The sequence below is a fragment of the Dipodomys ordii genome, unplaced genomic scaffold (assembly GCF_000151885.1).
Source record: "Dipodomys ordii isolate 6190 unplaced genomic scaffold, Dord_2.0 Scaffold43, whole genome shotgun sequence".
Lineage (NCBI taxonomy): Eukaryota > Metazoa > Chordata > Mammalia > Rodentia > Heteromyidae > Dipodomys > Dipodomys ordii.
The window spans coordinates 2,332,675-2,351,161 of NW_012267259.1; the positions used below are offsets into that span (position 1 = coordinate 2,332,675).

The 18,487-nt window shown below is 46.3% G+C and overlaps 2 protein-coding genes across 4 annotated transcripts in view; one reads left to right on the forward strand and one right to left on the reverse strand.

Moving 5' to 3' along the window:
- Positions 1-884: 884 nt before the first annotated feature.
- Positions 885-5,667, reverse strand: Cxxc1 (CXXC finger protein 1). 3 transcript variants are annotated; one of them, XM_013019016.1, is made up of 15 exons: positions 5,579-5,667; positions 5,014-5,132; positions 4,827-4,927; positions 4,363-4,598; positions 4,093-4,269; positions 3,714-3,740; positions 3,391-3,573; positions 3,147-3,254; positions 2,792-2,976; positions 2,304-2,511; positions 2,117-2,227; positions 1,947-1,996; positions 1,679-1,775; positions 1,385-1,537; positions 885-1,306 (listed from the first exon to the last, which is right to left on the reverse strand). In XM_013019016.1, the coding sequence occupies exons 1-15, from the start codon at positions 5,579-5,581 to the stop codon at positions 1,160-1,162; spliced, it is 1,905 nt and encodes a 634-aa protein (XP_012874470.1). In that variant the 5' UTR covers positions 5,582-5,667; the 3' UTR covers positions 885-1,159. The 3 variants fall into 3 exon arrangements, with proteins under 3 accessions (XP_012874470.1, XP_012874467.1, XP_012874469.1); XM_013019013.1 differs by having other exon boundaries at positions 3,391-3,636; XM_013019015.1 differs by having other exon boundaries at positions 3,391-3,614; positions 3,695-3,740.
- A 668-nt stretch (positions 5,668-6,335) lies between these two features.
- The window catches only part of Ska1 (spindle and kinetochore associated complex subunit 1), a 30,845-nt gene continuing 18,693 nt past the window's right edge, over positions 6,336-18,487 (forward strand). The window contains exon 1 of the mRNA XM_013018874.1: positions 6,336-6,592. The gene's annotated coding sequence lies outside the window, so the exon portion shown is untranslated. The remainder of the gene's footprint in view (positions 6,593-18,487) is intronic.

Genomic DNA, 18,487 nt, shown 5'->3' on the forward strand with positions numbered 1-18,487 from the left:
TTTTGGGGCGTGCTGCAGTTCTGTTAAGCACTTAGTGCCAGTTCATTTGCCTATCTGTCCTAGTGCCATCCGGAGTTAATTGCCAGTTCTACCTCTTATTCCTAACACATACCCTCCGACACTGGCCCTGGCCCTGGGACATCTTCCCCAGGCCCCCCAGTGTCCCCTCCAGTATGATGGACTGGGGGGTGGGGAGTGAGGGAACCCAGGAGAGCGGGCGCACTGTAAGTAAACGGTAGGTTTAGGTAAACCGTGGCCACGCTGTCATGCTGTGTTCCCCTATGGCAGAGGAGACGGTGGGACAAGCCCCTGTGGTAGGCTAATCCCCAGCTGGTAGGCTAATCCAGAGCCCCTCCGGTCTTGCAGGGGCCGATCACCAGTCTCACTGCCTGAGTGGCAGATGCCAGCGTCCCAAGATGAGTGACAGAACATTCAGGTCTTTGGGCTGCCCACGGTAGTCATATCCTCACAACCTAAGGGACAGAATGGGTCCCCAGCTGTACGAATAAGGATCTTTCCCGTCAAACAGCTGTTTGGCATGAGCAAAGCCATTTTGGGAGCAGTGCAACCTACGGCTCTGGGGGTGGAGGTGTTCTTTTGGTCAACCTTAAGAAATCTGTTGAACCAAAAAGTCTGCCGAGGGTACTCAGTGATTTGACTTCTGTCAGCTGTGCACTCTTTTGCAGAAGTAAAAAATTGCTGTGCTATGTAATTTCTTAGGCTTGGGTCTTACTCTGTTGTGCTACCTCAGATCCTAAAGGACATTTCCAACACTATCCTCACAGCCTACTCCTGAGAAGAGCAGTGCCAGTGCCCACCTCTTCCGGAGACTGGAACGACAGCTGCAACTGGAGCAGGTATGGAGACCATCAGGAGCTCTCTTCCTTGGTTCAAAATTTTATTAACAAAACCCAGGGACGGGAAAGACAAGGGAAGTCCCACCTAGGCACAGAGAATGGAAACAGAGGGACAAACAAAGACAGAGAGAATTGTGACACCCTCTTGCAAAGGGCGGCTGGCCAGTCAAACTGTGGATGGACAGTGGGAACACCACTCAGGGACAGTGGAAGGAACATGAATGGAGGAATGAACAACTGGGCACCCAGGGCTGCTCTCCCCACTGGAATCCAGGGTGTGAGGGGCTCTGGGCTGGTGAGGCTCAGCGGTCGGCACTGGACCGTAGGTCAGTTGTTAATGGGTCATGCTGGATCGTCTGGTGCAGCATCAGGGCCAGCAACCCTGCCCGGTTTGTCATGGCTGTGCGAACATTGCGCTCCTGCTCAAACAGTTCATCCAGCTTGTACCACTGCCAAGAGAGTAAAAGATGTGAGAAGCAGCCCCTGAAGCCCATCTCAGCCTGGCCATGTCAAGCATCAAAACCTACCACCCGCACTCGCTCCAGGTCCACTTCGGCCCTCCGCAGCTTCTCCCAACAGTAGTGACGATTGCACTGGCGCTTAGGCAGTCGGCAGAAGTCACCTGTGAGCTCAAAGACGTCACGTACAAGGGGGCACCCACAGACCTCATCAGCTGGCACCTGCAGGAACAGCAGGGGTGGGACGAGTAGGGGTAGATAGGGAGGAGAAAGGGGAATTAAAGCTGTCAGGAAAAAGGGAAGGAAAGAGGGGAAGCATGAGGCAAGGGTGGGCACAAAGGGGAAGCTGGAGGAAAAACTTACTTTGGGGTCCCGTGAGTGCTCAGGACATAGCACCTGGAGCCGCTTACAATATGTTTTGCTCTGAGGATTGTAGACATCACAGAAGAGTCGTGTGGCCCTAGGGATTAAGAAAGAAAAGAGGGTCTGCAGCTGTCAACTCAGATTATCTTGAAGGCCCACCTATCCTTACCCATGTTCATATCCTGTCCTAGTTTCACACAAACTCCATTTCTGATCCCACCCTTACCTTCCCTCTACTTCTCTAACTGTACCTGGCACCTTCACTCACCCTTCAATGCGTGTGGGGTACATGGACCCAAAGGACGTCTGGCTCTCATACTAAAGGGATGAGCACAAATGGAAGGAATTATGGACATGCACTACATGCCCTCACAGACACCACCCAAACACCACTGAAGGTCCCACCCTAGCCACCCCCCCTCAGGCTGACACCCTGACCTTGGCATAGCAGCGCTCCATATGGCGCAAGGCAACACGTGGGTTGATGGGGTGCCCACAGGAGACACAGAAGATTTGCAGGTCTGTGTCATCACTGTCATTTTCATTGCTCTGCAGAGGGTGGAAGACATGTTAAGATACTGGGATCAGGAACTAGGCCCTGTCTGGCTACGCCCTGCTCTCTCACCTCTTCATCCTCTCGAACAGCCTGCTGCTTGGCACGCAGAATGATGGCCTCAAGCTCATGGAATCTACGTTCCATTTCCTGAAGACGTGTGCGGGCACTCTGCTGTTCACGGCGAATGCGTTCTAGCAGCTTCTTGCCATGCTCTTCAGCAATGCAAGGGCTCTGCTGCCATTGCTGGATGCGCTGGGGGAGGATCTCATAGATGCGGCTGCAGGGAGGCAGTGGATGGAGTGTAGGCAAGGAAGCAACAAAACCAGTATGAGTGGTGATGAATGGCTAACACATGGATAGGTGATGAAAACATGAAAGGGTGGTGAATGGCTAATTGGCAGGATGGGCAGCTGGACACATAGCTGGATGCATGGTCAAGTAGGCATGTGGATGGATGTGCCTGGTTGATGAAATGATTTTATAGGTAACTGACTGGAGACTTTGGTCATGCCCTATGTTATTTTCTGACTTCCTTCAATCCTCCAGGAAAGACTTACTTAGCTGCCAGCTTCATGCCACAATCGTCTGAGCAATACTTGGAGCCAGGCTGGGCAGCACGCACACAGCCAGGCCCCAGGCACTGTGGCAGAGATGCAGGGTCCTTAGCATCAGCTCTCTCTGGGTGTTTCCATTTGTCCTTGTGCTTCTGCTTCTGTCGATGCCGCTTATACCTCTCTTCCTTCTATTGGGCAAGATAGGTCCAGTCAGGGTGGAACTGAAGTTAACCTAGATCCTGTCTCTCCATTCTGGCATTTTCTGGCTTTGTCCCATTCAGCCCTGATCTCTCTGTTATCTCCCCCCAACCCCACCCCACACTTTGCCCCCTCCACATCTGCTTTCCCCCTCCATCACCTTCTTCTCAGACTTCTTCTCCCGGCGTTTCACATGCTTCACTTTCACTGCCCTCTTGCGCAGTGCAGGATCCAGAAATGGGGACTCTTCTGTGTCACTCATCCAGGGCTATATGCAAAGTATGATCTGACTCAGCTGTTTGACTTAGGACAACCCCACCTCTTACTCATTTCCCAAAGCCACTTTGGATATACTGCCTCCCCTCTCCCCAAGAATGACCAAATCCCACTCTCTTGACACCCACCAGGCCATGGTCATCAAAGGCCCCTGCACAAAAGTCCTGGTACAGGTCAGGGTCTAGTGGTAGCTCCTCATCTGAGAGTGGCTCAGGTGTTACTGTAGCTTCAGGTGGCTCCTTGACCACTGATGACACTACTGTCCCCTCATCTTCCCGGATACGCCCCAGCTTCTGGGATGTCTGTGGCTGCTGTTGAATGGGCAGTGGCCGGCGGGGCCTTGGTATGGATTCTGAAGGTGTCACAGGAGAGAGCTGAGGGGCAGAATCTCAGGACTGGCCCTGACTGCCCTGCCCACATGCCCTGCCCTACCCTGGGGGACTGGACTCACCGAAGATGGGAAGTACTTGTATGATTCCTGTGCCAACAAGAGGAAGGCACAGGTCAACCCCAGGTAGAGAGAGGGTGGCCCTGCCCTAGCCCTGCCCGCCTAATATTTCCTTACCTCTTCAGGCACCTTTACCCCAAAGGTCTAACTTCTCCTGCCCTGATATGCCTGACCATTTGCAGACACCTGGGCTTACTAGAGCTGAAGGTCTCCTACCCGGTCAGCATACCGGGCCATGTGGCATTCATCTGGACAGGGCAGACCCCTTCTAATCTGGATATAATCAGGTTCCAGCCCACCCACTGCCTCAACCCCCAAGCTCTACGTGGACTACTAGAGCCTTGCCTCCCACCTGAAGCTTCCCAGCTCTGTCCATGCTCACCCGGGCCCGCAGCTGGCACTGGCGTAGCCGGCACTTCTGGCGGATCTTATTGGGGCCCCCAAACTTCTTCATGTCACGGCAGAAGTCACAGTGACCACAGTCTTCTGTACGCCGGCATGCCTCACACTCACCACACATTCGAGCAGACCGTTTGATCTGTTGCTGTTGCTGGTGATGCTAGGAAAACAGTGCCCAGAGTAGAAATGACAAACCCCAGGAGGGCCCAAGATGGGACAACTTTACCAATCCCAACTTCTTGCATCCACTCACCTGACTAGATGTGGCCACCAAGGGCTGTGGAGAGGATTTGTGGGGCGAAGTAGAGCCCCGAGCAATCATGGCCCCAACCCCTGTCCCTGACCCTGCACGGCGCTGCAGGTCTGGGTCTGGAACAGGCCTCTTACGCCCTCCACCCTCATCCCGAGGCTCACTGCTGTCCCTCTCACTGCCATCCCGCTCTCGCGATTTTTTGTGCCGATACCGAATCTCCAGCTTCGGGTCTTTCTCTGGGGAAGGGGTAAAAGGTGATGCCAGAGCGGGTTGGCATGGGTTCTGGTCCAGAATGATCTCAGAACTTTCTTTCTCTTCTCTCCCTCAGGGTCCCACCCACCTGATCTGGGCTTCTGGGGGCTCAGAATGGAGCTGGCAATTCCAAATCACCACAGAACGCCGCTCCTACCCGTGACCCCTCTCCCCGGAAGCCACCTGCCTTCCCGGGCCCTCGCACCCCTCACCTCGGCAGTCCCGACAGTACCACTCGCGGATGGCCTTGGCCATCTTCTCCGTGATCCGGATGCAGTCCCCATGGAACCACTCGTTGCAGTTGTCACAGCCGCTGCAGAGGGTGGGGCGGCGGGAGGGGTGAGGGGCGCCCCGCGGCCCGGGTCAGGGGCCGCCCACCCCGGTCCCTCGCTCACTCACATCATGAAGCAGTTGATGTCGGGCTTGCGGCAGATGCAGTAGATGGGCGCGTTCTCTCCGTTCTCCGACTTGCTGTCCTCCCCCGCGTCGGGCGGCTCCGGGTCCGAGCCGTCTCCCTCCTGGGCGAGCCAGACACACTCACACGGCGTCTCGAACCCGACCCCCTCCGTGTGGACGCCCCGCTCCGCGCCAGGCCCACCGCCCTCACCACCGAGTCCCCAGCGGCTCGGCCCCGCCGACCCCCCGACAGGGGTCCCCACCAGGCCCCGACGGCCCACAGACATCCGGACGCGGCGTCCCCGCGGGGGCTGCTGCCTTCCCGCAGACCCACCCCCTCGGCCCCGCGTGCAGCTTGCCCCGACAACTGCATCTGCAGGCCCCCGCCGGACTTGCACCCCGGACCCCCGCGCCGCCGCCGCCTCGCCCCGACCCCGCCATGCTCTCCACAGACACCCCTCGTCCCGGCCCACAGACCCCGGAGACGACCCCCCGAGCGCCAGTGCACACCACGCTGACCATACCACCAGCCCGGATCTCCGGACGCCTCCCCGGACCCGGTACTCACCATTTCCCCGCTCCCAGAGAACCCGCTGGCGACTCCACCACAAACCCCCGAACCACCACAAACCCCTCAGCAGCGTCGGCGGCGGTTGCAAAGACACTCACAACTACTTCCGCTACTACGCGCGCCTCCCGGACACCGTACTCCCACCGCGCATGCCCAGTGCGACCGCGGAGCCGCTAAGCGCCCGCCGAGCGTCCGGAATGTCCCCGAGGCGCCGCCATCTTGACAGCCAAAGCCGTACGGCAGCCGGGTCTAAACATCCTCGGCCTGGAAGTGGCCATCGCCAAGGAAGCCGCCACCTTTTGGGTCGAGTCCGTCCTTACGGCGATTCCCCCCCCCCGCCCCCGCCCCCCCTGCCATTCCGCGACTGCTCAGGCAATATGGCCGCTTCTGGTTCACGACTTGCCCACGGACGCCGTCATCTTGAAACCTGATTCCGTAAGCGAGTCTGCTCCGTACGTTCCTAGGCGACTCAGGACGGCGTCCTAATCTTCCGTGCGGGTCTTCCTCTGCTGGGCGCCGCCATCTTGGCAGCTCGTTCCGTACGTGGGCCGGCTGGGGTGCAAAGGCGGGCGCGCGCGGCCCGCCGCTGCCGCTGCTCCTCCTCCTCCTCCCGGACGGCCTCGTTCCTTGCTGAGCTCTGACTTCTCCCTTTTCACGTAAAGCCGCGGGGCGGGCTGTGCGCCCGGTGTCTGCCAGGGAAACCGGTCCGCCCTCCCGGGGGCTCGAACTCCGGTCCTGAGTGCTGTCACTCCGCCTTCCTCAAAGCTAGTGCTGTCACTTGAGCCACACCTCCGCGTCTGCCTTTTTGGGCGGCTCATTGGAGGGAAGAGCCTCACGGATTCACCAGGCTGGCTTCGGACCGCAGCCCTCCAACCTCAGCCAGCTGAGCAGCTAGAAGTAGAGTTGGGAGCCAGCTGTAGTTGGCACCTGGCTTGACCGCCATTATTTTATGTTCTGACTCCTTGCTGGTCTTCAGTCAGGCCTAGCATGGTCTGGATTTATTCTTCCGAGGTAAAAGTAATCCTTTTTTTAAGTTTTTGTGCAAAAGGGGTTTCATTTCAACGAGTCAGACTGAGTATGATGCATCTTGCTCAATGTCATAATTCTTACTTTTTAAAAAAAGTTCTTGAGATATGGGGGTCTTGTCATTGTAGCGAAGGCTGGTCTGAAGCTCACGATTCCCCTGCCCTAACCTCCCAAGTGCTGGGATTACAACTGTGCACCACCCCTCTGGGTCTTTAAAAATAATGGTTGAACTAATTTCAAATTTTACTTAAGTTCTATAAGATGAACAATAGCCTTACAGCGTAGTGCGTTTTGCTTTAGTTTTGCCTCTTTTACTTTCTTCATTGTTAAAATATTTAGAACTGAAGACAACCAAAATAAAGTGGTCTGCAGATTTCTATCATGACTGAAAGACAGTAGTGGACAGTACTCAGGTCCTTCAGTATTCCACAGAATCATGACATTCATATGAACCCATTCAATTTAGGTGCTGGTGCTATTAGAGTAAATAACTTTGGAAATACCTTTTTTTTTTTTACTTATTATCACATCTTATCTTTTCTAAATGATTACCAATCTGTTTATAGCTATTTTTGCCACTGGAATATCTTTGTTCTATGCTGTTTCATGTCTGTTCTGAGATTTTTCTGATTTTTTCCGTTTTGAGTTTCAGTTCAATTGTATAGCAATCTGTCAGCATACTGTATATGATTTGTATTCTGTTAAAGTTGTAATAAGGGTATTATGTACTTGACATTGGTGAATGCTCTGCATTAGTAAACGTGTCATCTTCTGCAGGAAGTGTGTCACTGCAGAGGTGAGAGAGGTGAGAACCTATAGCAGGTGACTGTGAAAAATGCTGGATATGGTCCAGACATCAGTGTTTATCCATAGGGGCTGGACTAGAGCCCAAGCATATGTTTCTGATAGGTACATTAATAAGATTGTTCTCTTTATATTTGACTGTGTTGTTTAAAAACTTAAAGGCACATACTTCTCTAAAAAACAGAAAAATAAAGAGTATTCAAAAAAAAAAGTGAGTGAAGTTTTGCTTCTTGAAGTTTTAGAGCACAGACCTGACTGGGTTTTGTTTTGTTGACATCCTTGAGAAGAATTCACTGCCCTGCCATCTTGTGGCAGCTACACACATTGTAGTACAGCAAAAAAAAAAAAATCTGTTTTTAGCAAGATTGAAAACTAAATAAACTCTGATTTGGCTGAAACCTTACTGATACCAAGCATAAGATAAAGTATCTTATTTGAGGGTATAGTTCTCTTTTTTGAATCATCAACAAATGTGATTTCTTCCTTCCTTCCTTCCTCCCTCCTTCCCTCCCTCCTTCCTTTCTTTTTTTTTTTTTGTCAGTCATGGAGCTTGAACTCTGGGACTAGGTACTGTCCCTGAGCTCTTCAGCCCAAAGCAAGTGCTCTATCACTTGAGCCACAGCACCACTTCCGGTTTTCTCATGCTTAATTGGAGATAATAGTATCACTTTCTTGCTCGGGTGGCTTTGAACTGTGATACTCAGATCTCAGCCTCCTGGGTAGCTAGGATTATAGGTGTGAGCCACTGGCGCCTGGCAAAGTGGAGATTTCCTACATAGAATACGTTAAACATAAAAGCCTTTCCTTGAGGGGTCAGGACCTCCTCAATGTGCAGAGAAGTTGCAGCCATCACCAGGCAGAGCCGGGCTGAGTCATAATCAGAGTAATACTAGTACTCTAGGGACTGGTGGCATTTTCTTACTATACTCTTGTCAAGGTTCTCCCTAGGAACAGAACCAACTGAATATATTTGATTATAGAGGGGTTTTATAAGCTTGGCTTACATCATCAAAGGCTGAAAAGTCCCACAATGACTGTCTGCATGCTGGAAAGCCAGAGAAAGCAGCAGCTGCTCAGTTCAAGAAGCTGGAAGCCTCGGAATTAGGAGTCATCAATGATGTCAACCCCCTCAGAGAAGAAAGCCCTGAAAGCCCTAGGGACAGCTACTTGTGTAAGTATGTAAGTGCTGAACAATCTGGAGTCTGACTTCTATTGGCGAGAGCAGCAGCAAAAATACGTGCAAGTGCTCTAAAAGGGTCAATGTGAGTGTGAGGAAGCTTCCCCCATCTTCCACTATTTCATTCCATCTCTTTGATAGTGATGCCACATTCAGGGAGAGTTTCTTCACCCAGTTTTCTGATTCTCCTCCCAATCTTCTCTGGAATTTGCTTGCTACTGGGCACTGGTAGCTCGTACCCAAGAAACTCCTCGCTACCCAAGAAACTAAGATCCGAGGATGGTGGTTTCAAAACAGCCCAGTCAGGAAAGTCTGTAAGACTCCATCTCAAAATAAGCAGCCAAATGTTGGACTAGAGGATTGACTCAAGTGCTAGAGCACCAAGCAAGAGTGGGAAAGCAGAGGAAGTTTAAGCCCTGGTACTGGCTCAAAAAACAAAGACAAACAAAAGGAAACAAAAACAAGCAAAAAAGAAATGTGATTATCAATTTTCTCTGAGTCTTGATATGAACCCACTGGGGGATTAAGGAATAACTCTGATGAGGGGGGATTCATTTGCTGAACTTTTTTAAATGAGTGGAAATTGTTGCAATAGAAAAGAAGAGCACAGACAGACATGAATGAAGCCTGTGAGATATTAAACAATCTGGACTTGCCACCCCAAAAGGCCGACATCTCCAGGATAAGTTGTTCGTGAAAGGAAAAGAAAAATATTTAGAAAGCTAGCAAGCCTAAGAAGACAGAGGTTATTTACTAGCAATAATTATTGTTTCGGGACTCAGGTGTGACAAAGGCCTTTATAGGGAGAAAATAGTCCTTCAGATGCTGTGTTATTGGCTGAAATGGGATCCCATCTACCATGCTCATCTTTCTGTCTTCAGCCTTGAAGGAGAAGGAGAAAGTCTAGGCAAGTCTAAGTCGAATCAATCCTATATTACAGTTTTAGACAAAACATTTACATATAATATATATAGCTATATAACATATTTATATATTATATGGAATTGTATATTTATGTCTATATTTAAAGTAGTTGTACAAAGGGGTGTCAATTCCACAAATCAGATTATGAGTACAAAGCATCATGATCTATTGTTCACCCCCATCTCCTCCCATCCCATTCCTACCCTCAAGTTATATAGTTCAACTTTTACACAATGTACATTGAATATACTGGCTGCATTTGCTCTCCTTTCTCCCTCTACTCTTGTGCCTCCCTTCTTTTTTACCCCCTCTTCCCTCCCCAAAATATATTTCAGCTTCCTAGTTGTGCTAAACAGTTCATTAGTTGTTCAGAGGTGGTACATTGGAGTCTTCACCTAATGGACAAAACATTTCTAATCATCACACAGAACTCAGCAGAAATCCAACCCAAAGATTAAGGTGACAATGGACAGAAGTACAATATGAAAGCAAAGATGTCAACTTTTTTCATCACTTTCAAGACATCTGTAGGCCCAAGTAAAGAGTTGTTTTTTTTTTCAACAAAAGCATCCTTGGAGTTCCTAACATAGGCAACTGTTAGAACCAATGTGTCAATGGCATTATCTATAGCAAAGCTTATAGGAAACTAGAAATATGTCTCCCAGCTCTGTGATCTCCAAACTCAGTGATAATTTAAAAGACAACTAAGAGCAAGTGAAGCTGGTAAGTTTATTGAGGCTGTCTCTCAGTTTCAGATGAGCTCTTGGAGCTGTCATGGTGGTGGTAGAGGACACACACAAGACACAGGCAAATCCCAAAAGCAGCTACTGCAGCAAGATCAACTTGTAAGCAAGAAGTGCTGTGAACAAAGCTGATGAGGCAGACAGAGGCCAGCCAGGTCGACGGTGGCTTGTGCATCACACCAAAGCTGGGTTTCTGTATTGGCATTTCAGGAAGGGAGTCTGAAGATCATTGGGCTCCTACCTGAGCATCATTTGTCAGGTTTGGTGGCCCGGCCCTTCTATCAGCAGATCTACTTTTGTAAATATTGACAAACAGGTCAAGTAAAAAAAAAAAAGATGCCATTGTTAATTACAAAGCTGCTGTGGGTGGCAGTGTCAGGTTCAAGTGGAAGGAGGTAGGACTTAAGATTGCGAATAAGGGCAGTATAGTGGGATCGGCGGCAAGGGGAGTGGACTCAGGTAAATAATCAAAAAGTCAAGTAGTTAAATGTGGCCTGCCTGACCTACACACTATTTTAAGGATTTCCTTCTGGCTTCAGGTTGGGGTCATCCAACAGAGCAAAGGTTCTCAGAAAGAGATGTGTAAGCAGGAGAGTGGGGGTAGGTATTTATTATCCCAGCAGATCTATATGACCAACCTCTACCCAATGTCACAGTTCCTGTTAAGTGACCCCTTTCATAGATCTATCCCTTGCTCACATGACCTTTAATCTTTGTGTTCAGAAGTAATAGCTATCTCAACACCACCATCACCACCCCAACCACCACCCCCCCTGCAGACCTTGGCCTCAGAGAATTTGAGTTATTTGCTGCATTCTGTAATCTCTGTCCACACATTTAATTCTCCTTTTTATTAGATTCTCCTCCAATGATTCAATTTGAGATTTCCATCTGTTTCTAGCCAGAGCATTGAATGATACGGTGTGTTTACTCTTCTTCTTTGTGTAAATCCAGTGTGTGGCAAAAGGTGTTGAAACTTAATCTTTGATTACCAAAAGCTGAAAAATGTACTACAAAGCTGCTTTATTAATTCATGGCTTCTTTTGAGTAGAAACAGCTGCTCTAATTTGCAGCTGAGTCTCTCTCGAGGTCAGTTTACCCACAGCTTGCCAGGACTCAAGGTGTCGTTCAGACATTGTTATTGTTTGGGTTAAGCATTTTACACCCACACATGCAACAGCCATCCTCTACAATATGTGAACTAGAACAAGGACAGATTTTCTTATTACTGAAAAATTAAGTACATTTTATTGTGTGTCTGTCCCTCATCAAGCAGATGGTCTTCTCAACTCACTTTCTTACTCTATAAGCCTACTGTCACATGAAAATATTGGACTAAGCTTTGAGCAAAAAAGCCAAGTAAGAGCACAGGGCCCTAAGTTTAAGTCATTTAAGATCCTGTACATACATGTGTGAACATACATATGTGAGCTTTCTCTCTCTCTGTGTCACACACACAGAACAGAGTGTCCCAGAGTTTGGTGCAGGTGGAGAGAGGCAGCCTTAAAAAACAAAACAGCCTTTAAAAAAAGCTTGGCAAGAAACTAACTTTGTTTTAACAAGGAGAGAAAGTTCAAGCCTAAAGATACATTCAAAAACAACAGAGATTTGGATGTAAGCCAAGTAAGAGGATGCTGGTATGCTCTTAATTAAGCAGAACAAACTAAGCCATCCTCCAGCTAGTTTACTAGAGAGACCTAGGAGGAAAAAAAAGATATAGTTGAAACAAGCTGTCTTAGGTCAAAACCACAAACTTCAAAGACTACCTCATATCTGCCTAACAGATTGACATGACAATGTTCCTTATTCCTAAAGGAATTGGTGAAAGGTAGTTTTAATTTTTTTTGGGGGGAGGTCCAGTTGTGGGGCTTGAACTCTGGGCCTGGGCGCTGTCCCCCAGCTCTTCAGCTCAAGGCTAGCACTCTACCACTTGAGCCACAGCACCACTTCCGGCTTTTTTCTTTTCTCTTATGTGATGCTGAGGAATCGAACTCAGGGCCTCAGGCATGCAAGGCAAGCGCTCTACCACTGAGCCACCTTCCCAGCCCAGTAGTTTTAATTTTTTGAGACCAGTACTAAGGCTTGATCTCAGGGCCTTGAGCTCCCACTTGGTCTTTTCAGTCAAGGCTGGTGCTCTTCCACTTGAGCCACAGCTTCACTGTTGTAGGTTAAGCCACAGGAGAAACTACACAGACACAGAGTACAGCCAATAGAAAGTCTTTATTACCAGTGGGGACTACACTGGGAAGTTGGGTGCCCAAAGTGCGTTCTTAAGCCTGGTCTCACTGCTCCTTTTATTTAAAAGAGTAGAAAACCCACCTGCTTGTTTGCTCAGGGGTGGAAGTCCCTAATGGTTCTTTCCTGCAGGTCCAAGTCAAGCAGGAAATGAAAGAAGCATAAGCTAGACAATGCTGTAAGCAAGCTTTGAGCAAGGGCAGCATAACCCATTTCTATGATTGTCTTCATGACCTGTTGCCTAGGACCATAAAGGAATAGTGGATACATATCTTTAAATGTTCGACCATAAGAGACTAGTCTCACCAGTGGGTGTGCAGTCCTTTTTGGAGTCACAAAAATAAAATGTTACAGAAGCTAAGAGTAAACGCTAAGACGGCCCTATTATATCACTTATGGCTTCTTGCTGTCATTTGGAGATGAGTCTCATGGACTTTGTTTTTAACCTGAGTTTGAATTTCAGTTCTCAGATCTCAGGCTGCTTAGTGGCTAGGATTATAAACATGAGCCTGGCCTTGTTGTTTTGTTGTTGTTGTTGTTAGTCGTGGGATTTGAATTCTGGGCCTGAGTGCTTCCCTGAGCTCTTCAGTTTAAAGGCGAGTGCTCTACCACTTGAGCCATATACCACTTCTGATTTTCTGGTGGTTAATCTCAGATCTCAGCCTCCTGAGTAGCTAGGATTACAGGCGTGAGCCACCTGTGCCCAGCTTTGTGGGTTTTTTTGTTTGTTTGTTTTTGCCAGTCCTGGGACTTGAACTCAGGGCCTGGGTTCTGTCCCTGAGCTTCTTTTTCTCAGAGCTAGCACTCTACCATTTGAGCGACAGTGCCACTTCCAGCTTTTTCTGTATATGTGATACTGAGGAATCAAACCCAGGGCTTCATGCATGTTAGGAGAGCACTCTACAACTGAGCTACATTCCCAGCTCCTGTGGAGGTTTATTTGTTTATTTTTTGGGGGGTCCGGTCATGGGGCCTGAACTCTGGGCCTGGGTGCTGTCCCTCAGCAATTCAGCTCAAGGCTAGCGCTCTACCACTTGAGCCACAGCACCACTTCCGGAATTTTTTCTGCTTATGTGGTGCTGAGGAATCGAACTCAGGGCCTCATGCATGCAAGGCAAGCGCTCTACCACTGAGCCACCTTCCCAGCCCCTGTGGAGGTTTTTGTAAGAAATAAGCAATTTCTTGCTTTCATGTCCTTCCTTCCTTCCTTGCATATATGCAGCCAAGTGATGATGAATACAGGTTTGTTTTTTTGTTTATATCCCCTTCAAATCTATTCCCTTCACCCCTTCTTCCCACATCACCTCATAAAATACCTAGATTTTCCTTAGAGATCCCACCATAGACATATTTTAGGAAAAGCTGACCTTGTCTCCTACCCCCAAGGTGCCTGCCTAATCCAACCATTCTATGCATCTAAATAGATGGATAGGCTCAGGAGGAGAGCAAGTGGTTCAAGTTGAGCTAAAAAATATCAATTCTAGGGTTTTGCTGGATCTGTTAGGAAGGTTGAGCTCTGTCAGCCTATATGAAGATAAGTCTGGAGGAATCAGAGATCAACATGGGGAACAACATGCTCAACAATTTACCTACTTGCATGGAGGAATGCAAAACTGAGAGATGGAGAGGACTAATATTATATTAGTGCATGTGAGACCAGATGTAAATAAGTGTGTGTATGTGTGTGTGTGTGTATGTGTATACATACACACACCACTACCACTATCACCACCATTCAGTAAACCAGTGAAGTCTGTCTTGAATTACTTGCAAAGTCTTTAAAGTCTTTGTCTTTCTAAGGGTTGAGCTTCTATTGCTGTGGAATTCTTACAAACTAGTTCTAGAAGGAAATATGAAGAAATATTGCTCATTTCTCTATCTCCCCCACATTTTCCAGTTTTGCATTCAGTGCCTTTGTGAGCTTTTCTTTTCTCATGAGAAATAATTTGATAACATTTGTCCTGTGACCTTATTATTTTTCCTTAATTATAGACCTTTAAAGACTCATATTTAGGAAAAATACAACAGAAAAAAAGAAAAAAATACAACAGACAATAACAAGTTTGGTCACGGATTTGGAGAAATAAGAAACTTTATAACTGTTGGTAGAAATCTAAATTGGTATAGCCACTGTACAAAGCTTTGTCCTGCTAAAGGAATTCAGGTCAAAATAAGCAGGTGCATATAGATTAAAAGAGACTTTGAGCCTAGCCAGTGGCTCATACCTGTAATCCTAGCTACTTATGAGGCTGAGATCTGAGGATCAAGGCTCAAATCCAGCCTGGCAGGAAAGTTGGTGAGACTCCTATCTCCAATAAATTACAAAAAGCTGGAAGTGACACTGTGGCTTAAGTGATAGAGTGCTAGCCTTGAGCGAAAATCTCAGAGACAGTACCAGGCCATGAGTTCAAAGGGTCTGGCAAAGAGAGAGAGAGAGACACGGGGCAGCGGGGAAGAAGGGGGTGGAAGGGAAGAAAAGAAAGAATAAGAAAGACTTTGAGACATTCTAAACCAAATGCAATGGATTAACATTGTTTGAATTCTGATGTAAATCCACCTTTTTATGATACAGTTAGAGAAATTTGAACATTAGATTTTTTTAATTCAAAAAAATTTGGAAAAGATTCATGTGTAATATTTGCAGTAATATTTTTAAAGTTTTTATCTCTGGGAGATCAATATGGATCTATTTCTGGATAAAAAGATACAACAAGAGGCTGGGAAGGTGGCTCAGTGGTAGAGTGCTTGCCTCACATGCATGAGGCCCTAGGTTCAATTCCTCAGCACCACATAAGCAGACAAAAGTGGCTCAAGTGGTAGGGCACTAGCCTTGAGCTGAAGAGCTGAAGGACAGCACCCAGGCCCAAAGTACAAGCCCCATGACCAACAACAACAACAAAAAATACATCAAGATTTGCTTAGAATATTTGGTAGGATAAGAAGATGCAAAAGTATTTTGGTGGAGAAGATAGAAACAGATGAAACAGAATTTGTGATAAATTTATATTGATTAAAACTGACATGATTGATCATGAAGTTTGTTATACTACTTATATAAATTATTGCTTGGAAATTTTTAAAATTAAAAGAGGTTGCCCTTTATTAACACATGTATCAAATAACTTTCCCATCTTACCCATTTTGAGCATACCATTCAATGGTATTTAATTCATTAATATTTTGTGCATCCATTACTATCTGCCTCCATAATTCTTTTCATTTTGTGTATCTGAAGCTTTGTTTCATTTTTGTGACAATACTATAGCTTGAACTCAGGGCCTTAAGCTCTTGCAAGTTCTTGCTTAGCCTTTTCATGCAAGCTGGCACTTTACCACTTGAGCCACACCTCTGTTTTTAACTTTTTGCTGGGTAATTGCAGATTAGAGTATGAAGAATTTGGAGAATTCACTTACATGGGTTGGCTTCAAACTCAAATACTCAGAACTCACTGAGCTGAAATGGAAGTTTTGTACCCACTAAACAGTACTTCCCTAGTTCTACTGTTCCCAGCTCCTGGCAATCAATATTCTTTTTGTTCTGTCTTTAGGGGTTGAATTATACATTATCGTTCTTGTTGTGACTGACTCATTCTATTGATAATGTCCACAGTGACCATGCTGTAGCATATAACATTTTTTATAAAGCTAAATATAGTCCAATTTGGTTTATCCATCCATCTGTTGATGGACACTTGGGTTACTTCTATATATAAGTTATTATAAAATAGCTTAATGCTATTTAATGCTCTTATGTGTATAAATACTTATTCAAATCTTCTTTCTCTTCTTTTGGGGATATGGCCAGTAATGGAAGTGCTGGACATATGGTAATTCTATTTTTAATACATTTTGATGAACCATCATACTCTTATTCCACAGTGGCTGTACCAATTTAGATTCTTACCAACAGTCACAAACTTTCCACTCCTTGCAAAAACTTAGTATTTTTTAATTTTTTAAAAAATAGTAGTCATACAAATGACTGTGAGTAGGTACCACTTTGTAAGTTTTTGTTTATTTACTTACTTTCTGAAATTGGGGAGGGGAGGTGTCTCATTTTGTTTCCCCGGCTCATCTGGAACTCCTAATTTCAAATGATTCTTCTACCTTAGCCTCCTGAGTAGCTGGGATTACAGGTGGCGTACCATTGTGCCTGCTCTCATGGTGGTTTAAATCTGTACTTCCTTAACACTAATGTTCCATTTGTTTATTTGACACTTTTGGCCATTTTCTTGAATCAGGTTGTTTGGTGTCTTGTTGAGATTTAAGATTTTTCTATATATTCCAGATCTTATGTATAATTTGCTAGTATATTTCCCATTCTGTAGGTTGCCTTTGTGGTATGTTGATATTATCTTTTTCCACAAAATCCAATATTTTTCCTTTTGTTGTCTGTGTCTGCCATCATAGTCAAGAAATCATTGCTAAATTCAATGTTGTGAAGATTTTGCCCTATGTTTTACCCTACAGATTTTATAATTTTAAGTTTTAAACTTGGATTTTGAACCCATACCAAATTACTTTTTGTATATAGTGTAAAATAAAGCTCACAGAATTCAGAACCATTTTCCAGATACTTTTACAGTACCTTGCAAAGGTTCTAGATAGGTTGACAGATGGAAGAGATGTATAGTTCAGGGTATGGAGGAAGGAGTGGGAAATTTCCATGCCTTCTCTGGGGCTCACAACCCTCCCAGCACTACTATATATTCAACATGGAAAAAGCTCCAACTCCTGAAGTTCAGGATCTTTAGAGTTGCTTCATGCCTTGGTCTGCTTTTTGTTGCTATGACAAAATAGCAATGGAATAGGTAGTTTATAAAGAAAAGAGGTTTGTTTTGGCTCACAGTTCTGGAGGGTAAGAACTCCAAGTACAGAAAGCCAGCAAGCCAAAGGGCAAGCTGGCTTGTATGAAGGACACAAAACAGGTCAGTTTTATAACAACTCTGTCTCTAACGCAGAATCATGATAGCAAGAACTCCACTTTTTTGAGAAAGATATCAATCCATTTATGGAAGCTATCCACACCCATGACTCAAACACTTCCCCCAAGACTCTACCTCCAACACAGCTATCAATGAAGAAATCTTCCAATATTCCTATTGAAAATTATTTGCATATGGAAAATCACTTTTCTCTTTACGCTTCCAAGCTTTTTTGTCTTTTAAAAATTTAAATATAGTGAATTTTGGTGTAGCTCTCTTTGATGTCAGTTAAGTTGAAGTTTGTTGAGCTTCTAGGATATTTGTATTTATATTTTTCATAAAATTCTGGGAAATTTTCAGCCATTATTTCTTCAAATATTCTTGGGTCTTCTTTTCTGTCAGTGTTACTTTTCATTGCTGATTAAATACCTAAGAAAACAACTTAAAAGGAGCAGATCCAAGGCAACTAGAACCAAGGCAATACAAAACAGAGTGTTATAGTGGCAGAGGGCTGCTCACTTCAGGACAGGCAGAAAGGAGGGGGGAGAGAAAGAGAGAGAGACAGAGAGGGAGGGAGGGAGGGAGGGAGGGAGAGAGAGAGAGGAGAGAAAGAGGAGGGGAGGAAGGGAGGGAAGAAGGGAGGGAGGGAGGGCACCTAGTAGCACTAGCTGGCATTCTCCTTCTTCCCCCTTTGTTCCTTCTGGGCCCCAGCCTATTAGATGGTGCTATCCATATTTAGGGAAAGTCTTTCCCTTAATCATCTCTGGAAACATCCTCACAACTCCCTGAAGTGTGCATATTAATCTCCTAGGCATCTCTCATCCTCGCAAGTTGACAAGATTAATCATCACACTCTTTGATCTCTTTCTCAGACTTCGACTTTGCATATTATTGGTCTGCTTTATGTGGACCATGTGCCCCATAGTTCCTATTCACTTTCTTTTTTCAAATTTTCTTCCTTTTTTTTTTTTTTTTTTTGGTCAGTCGTGGGGCTTGAACTCTGGGCCTGGGCACTGTCCCTCACCTCTTCAGCTCAAGGCTACCACTCTACCACTTGAGCCACAGCACCACTT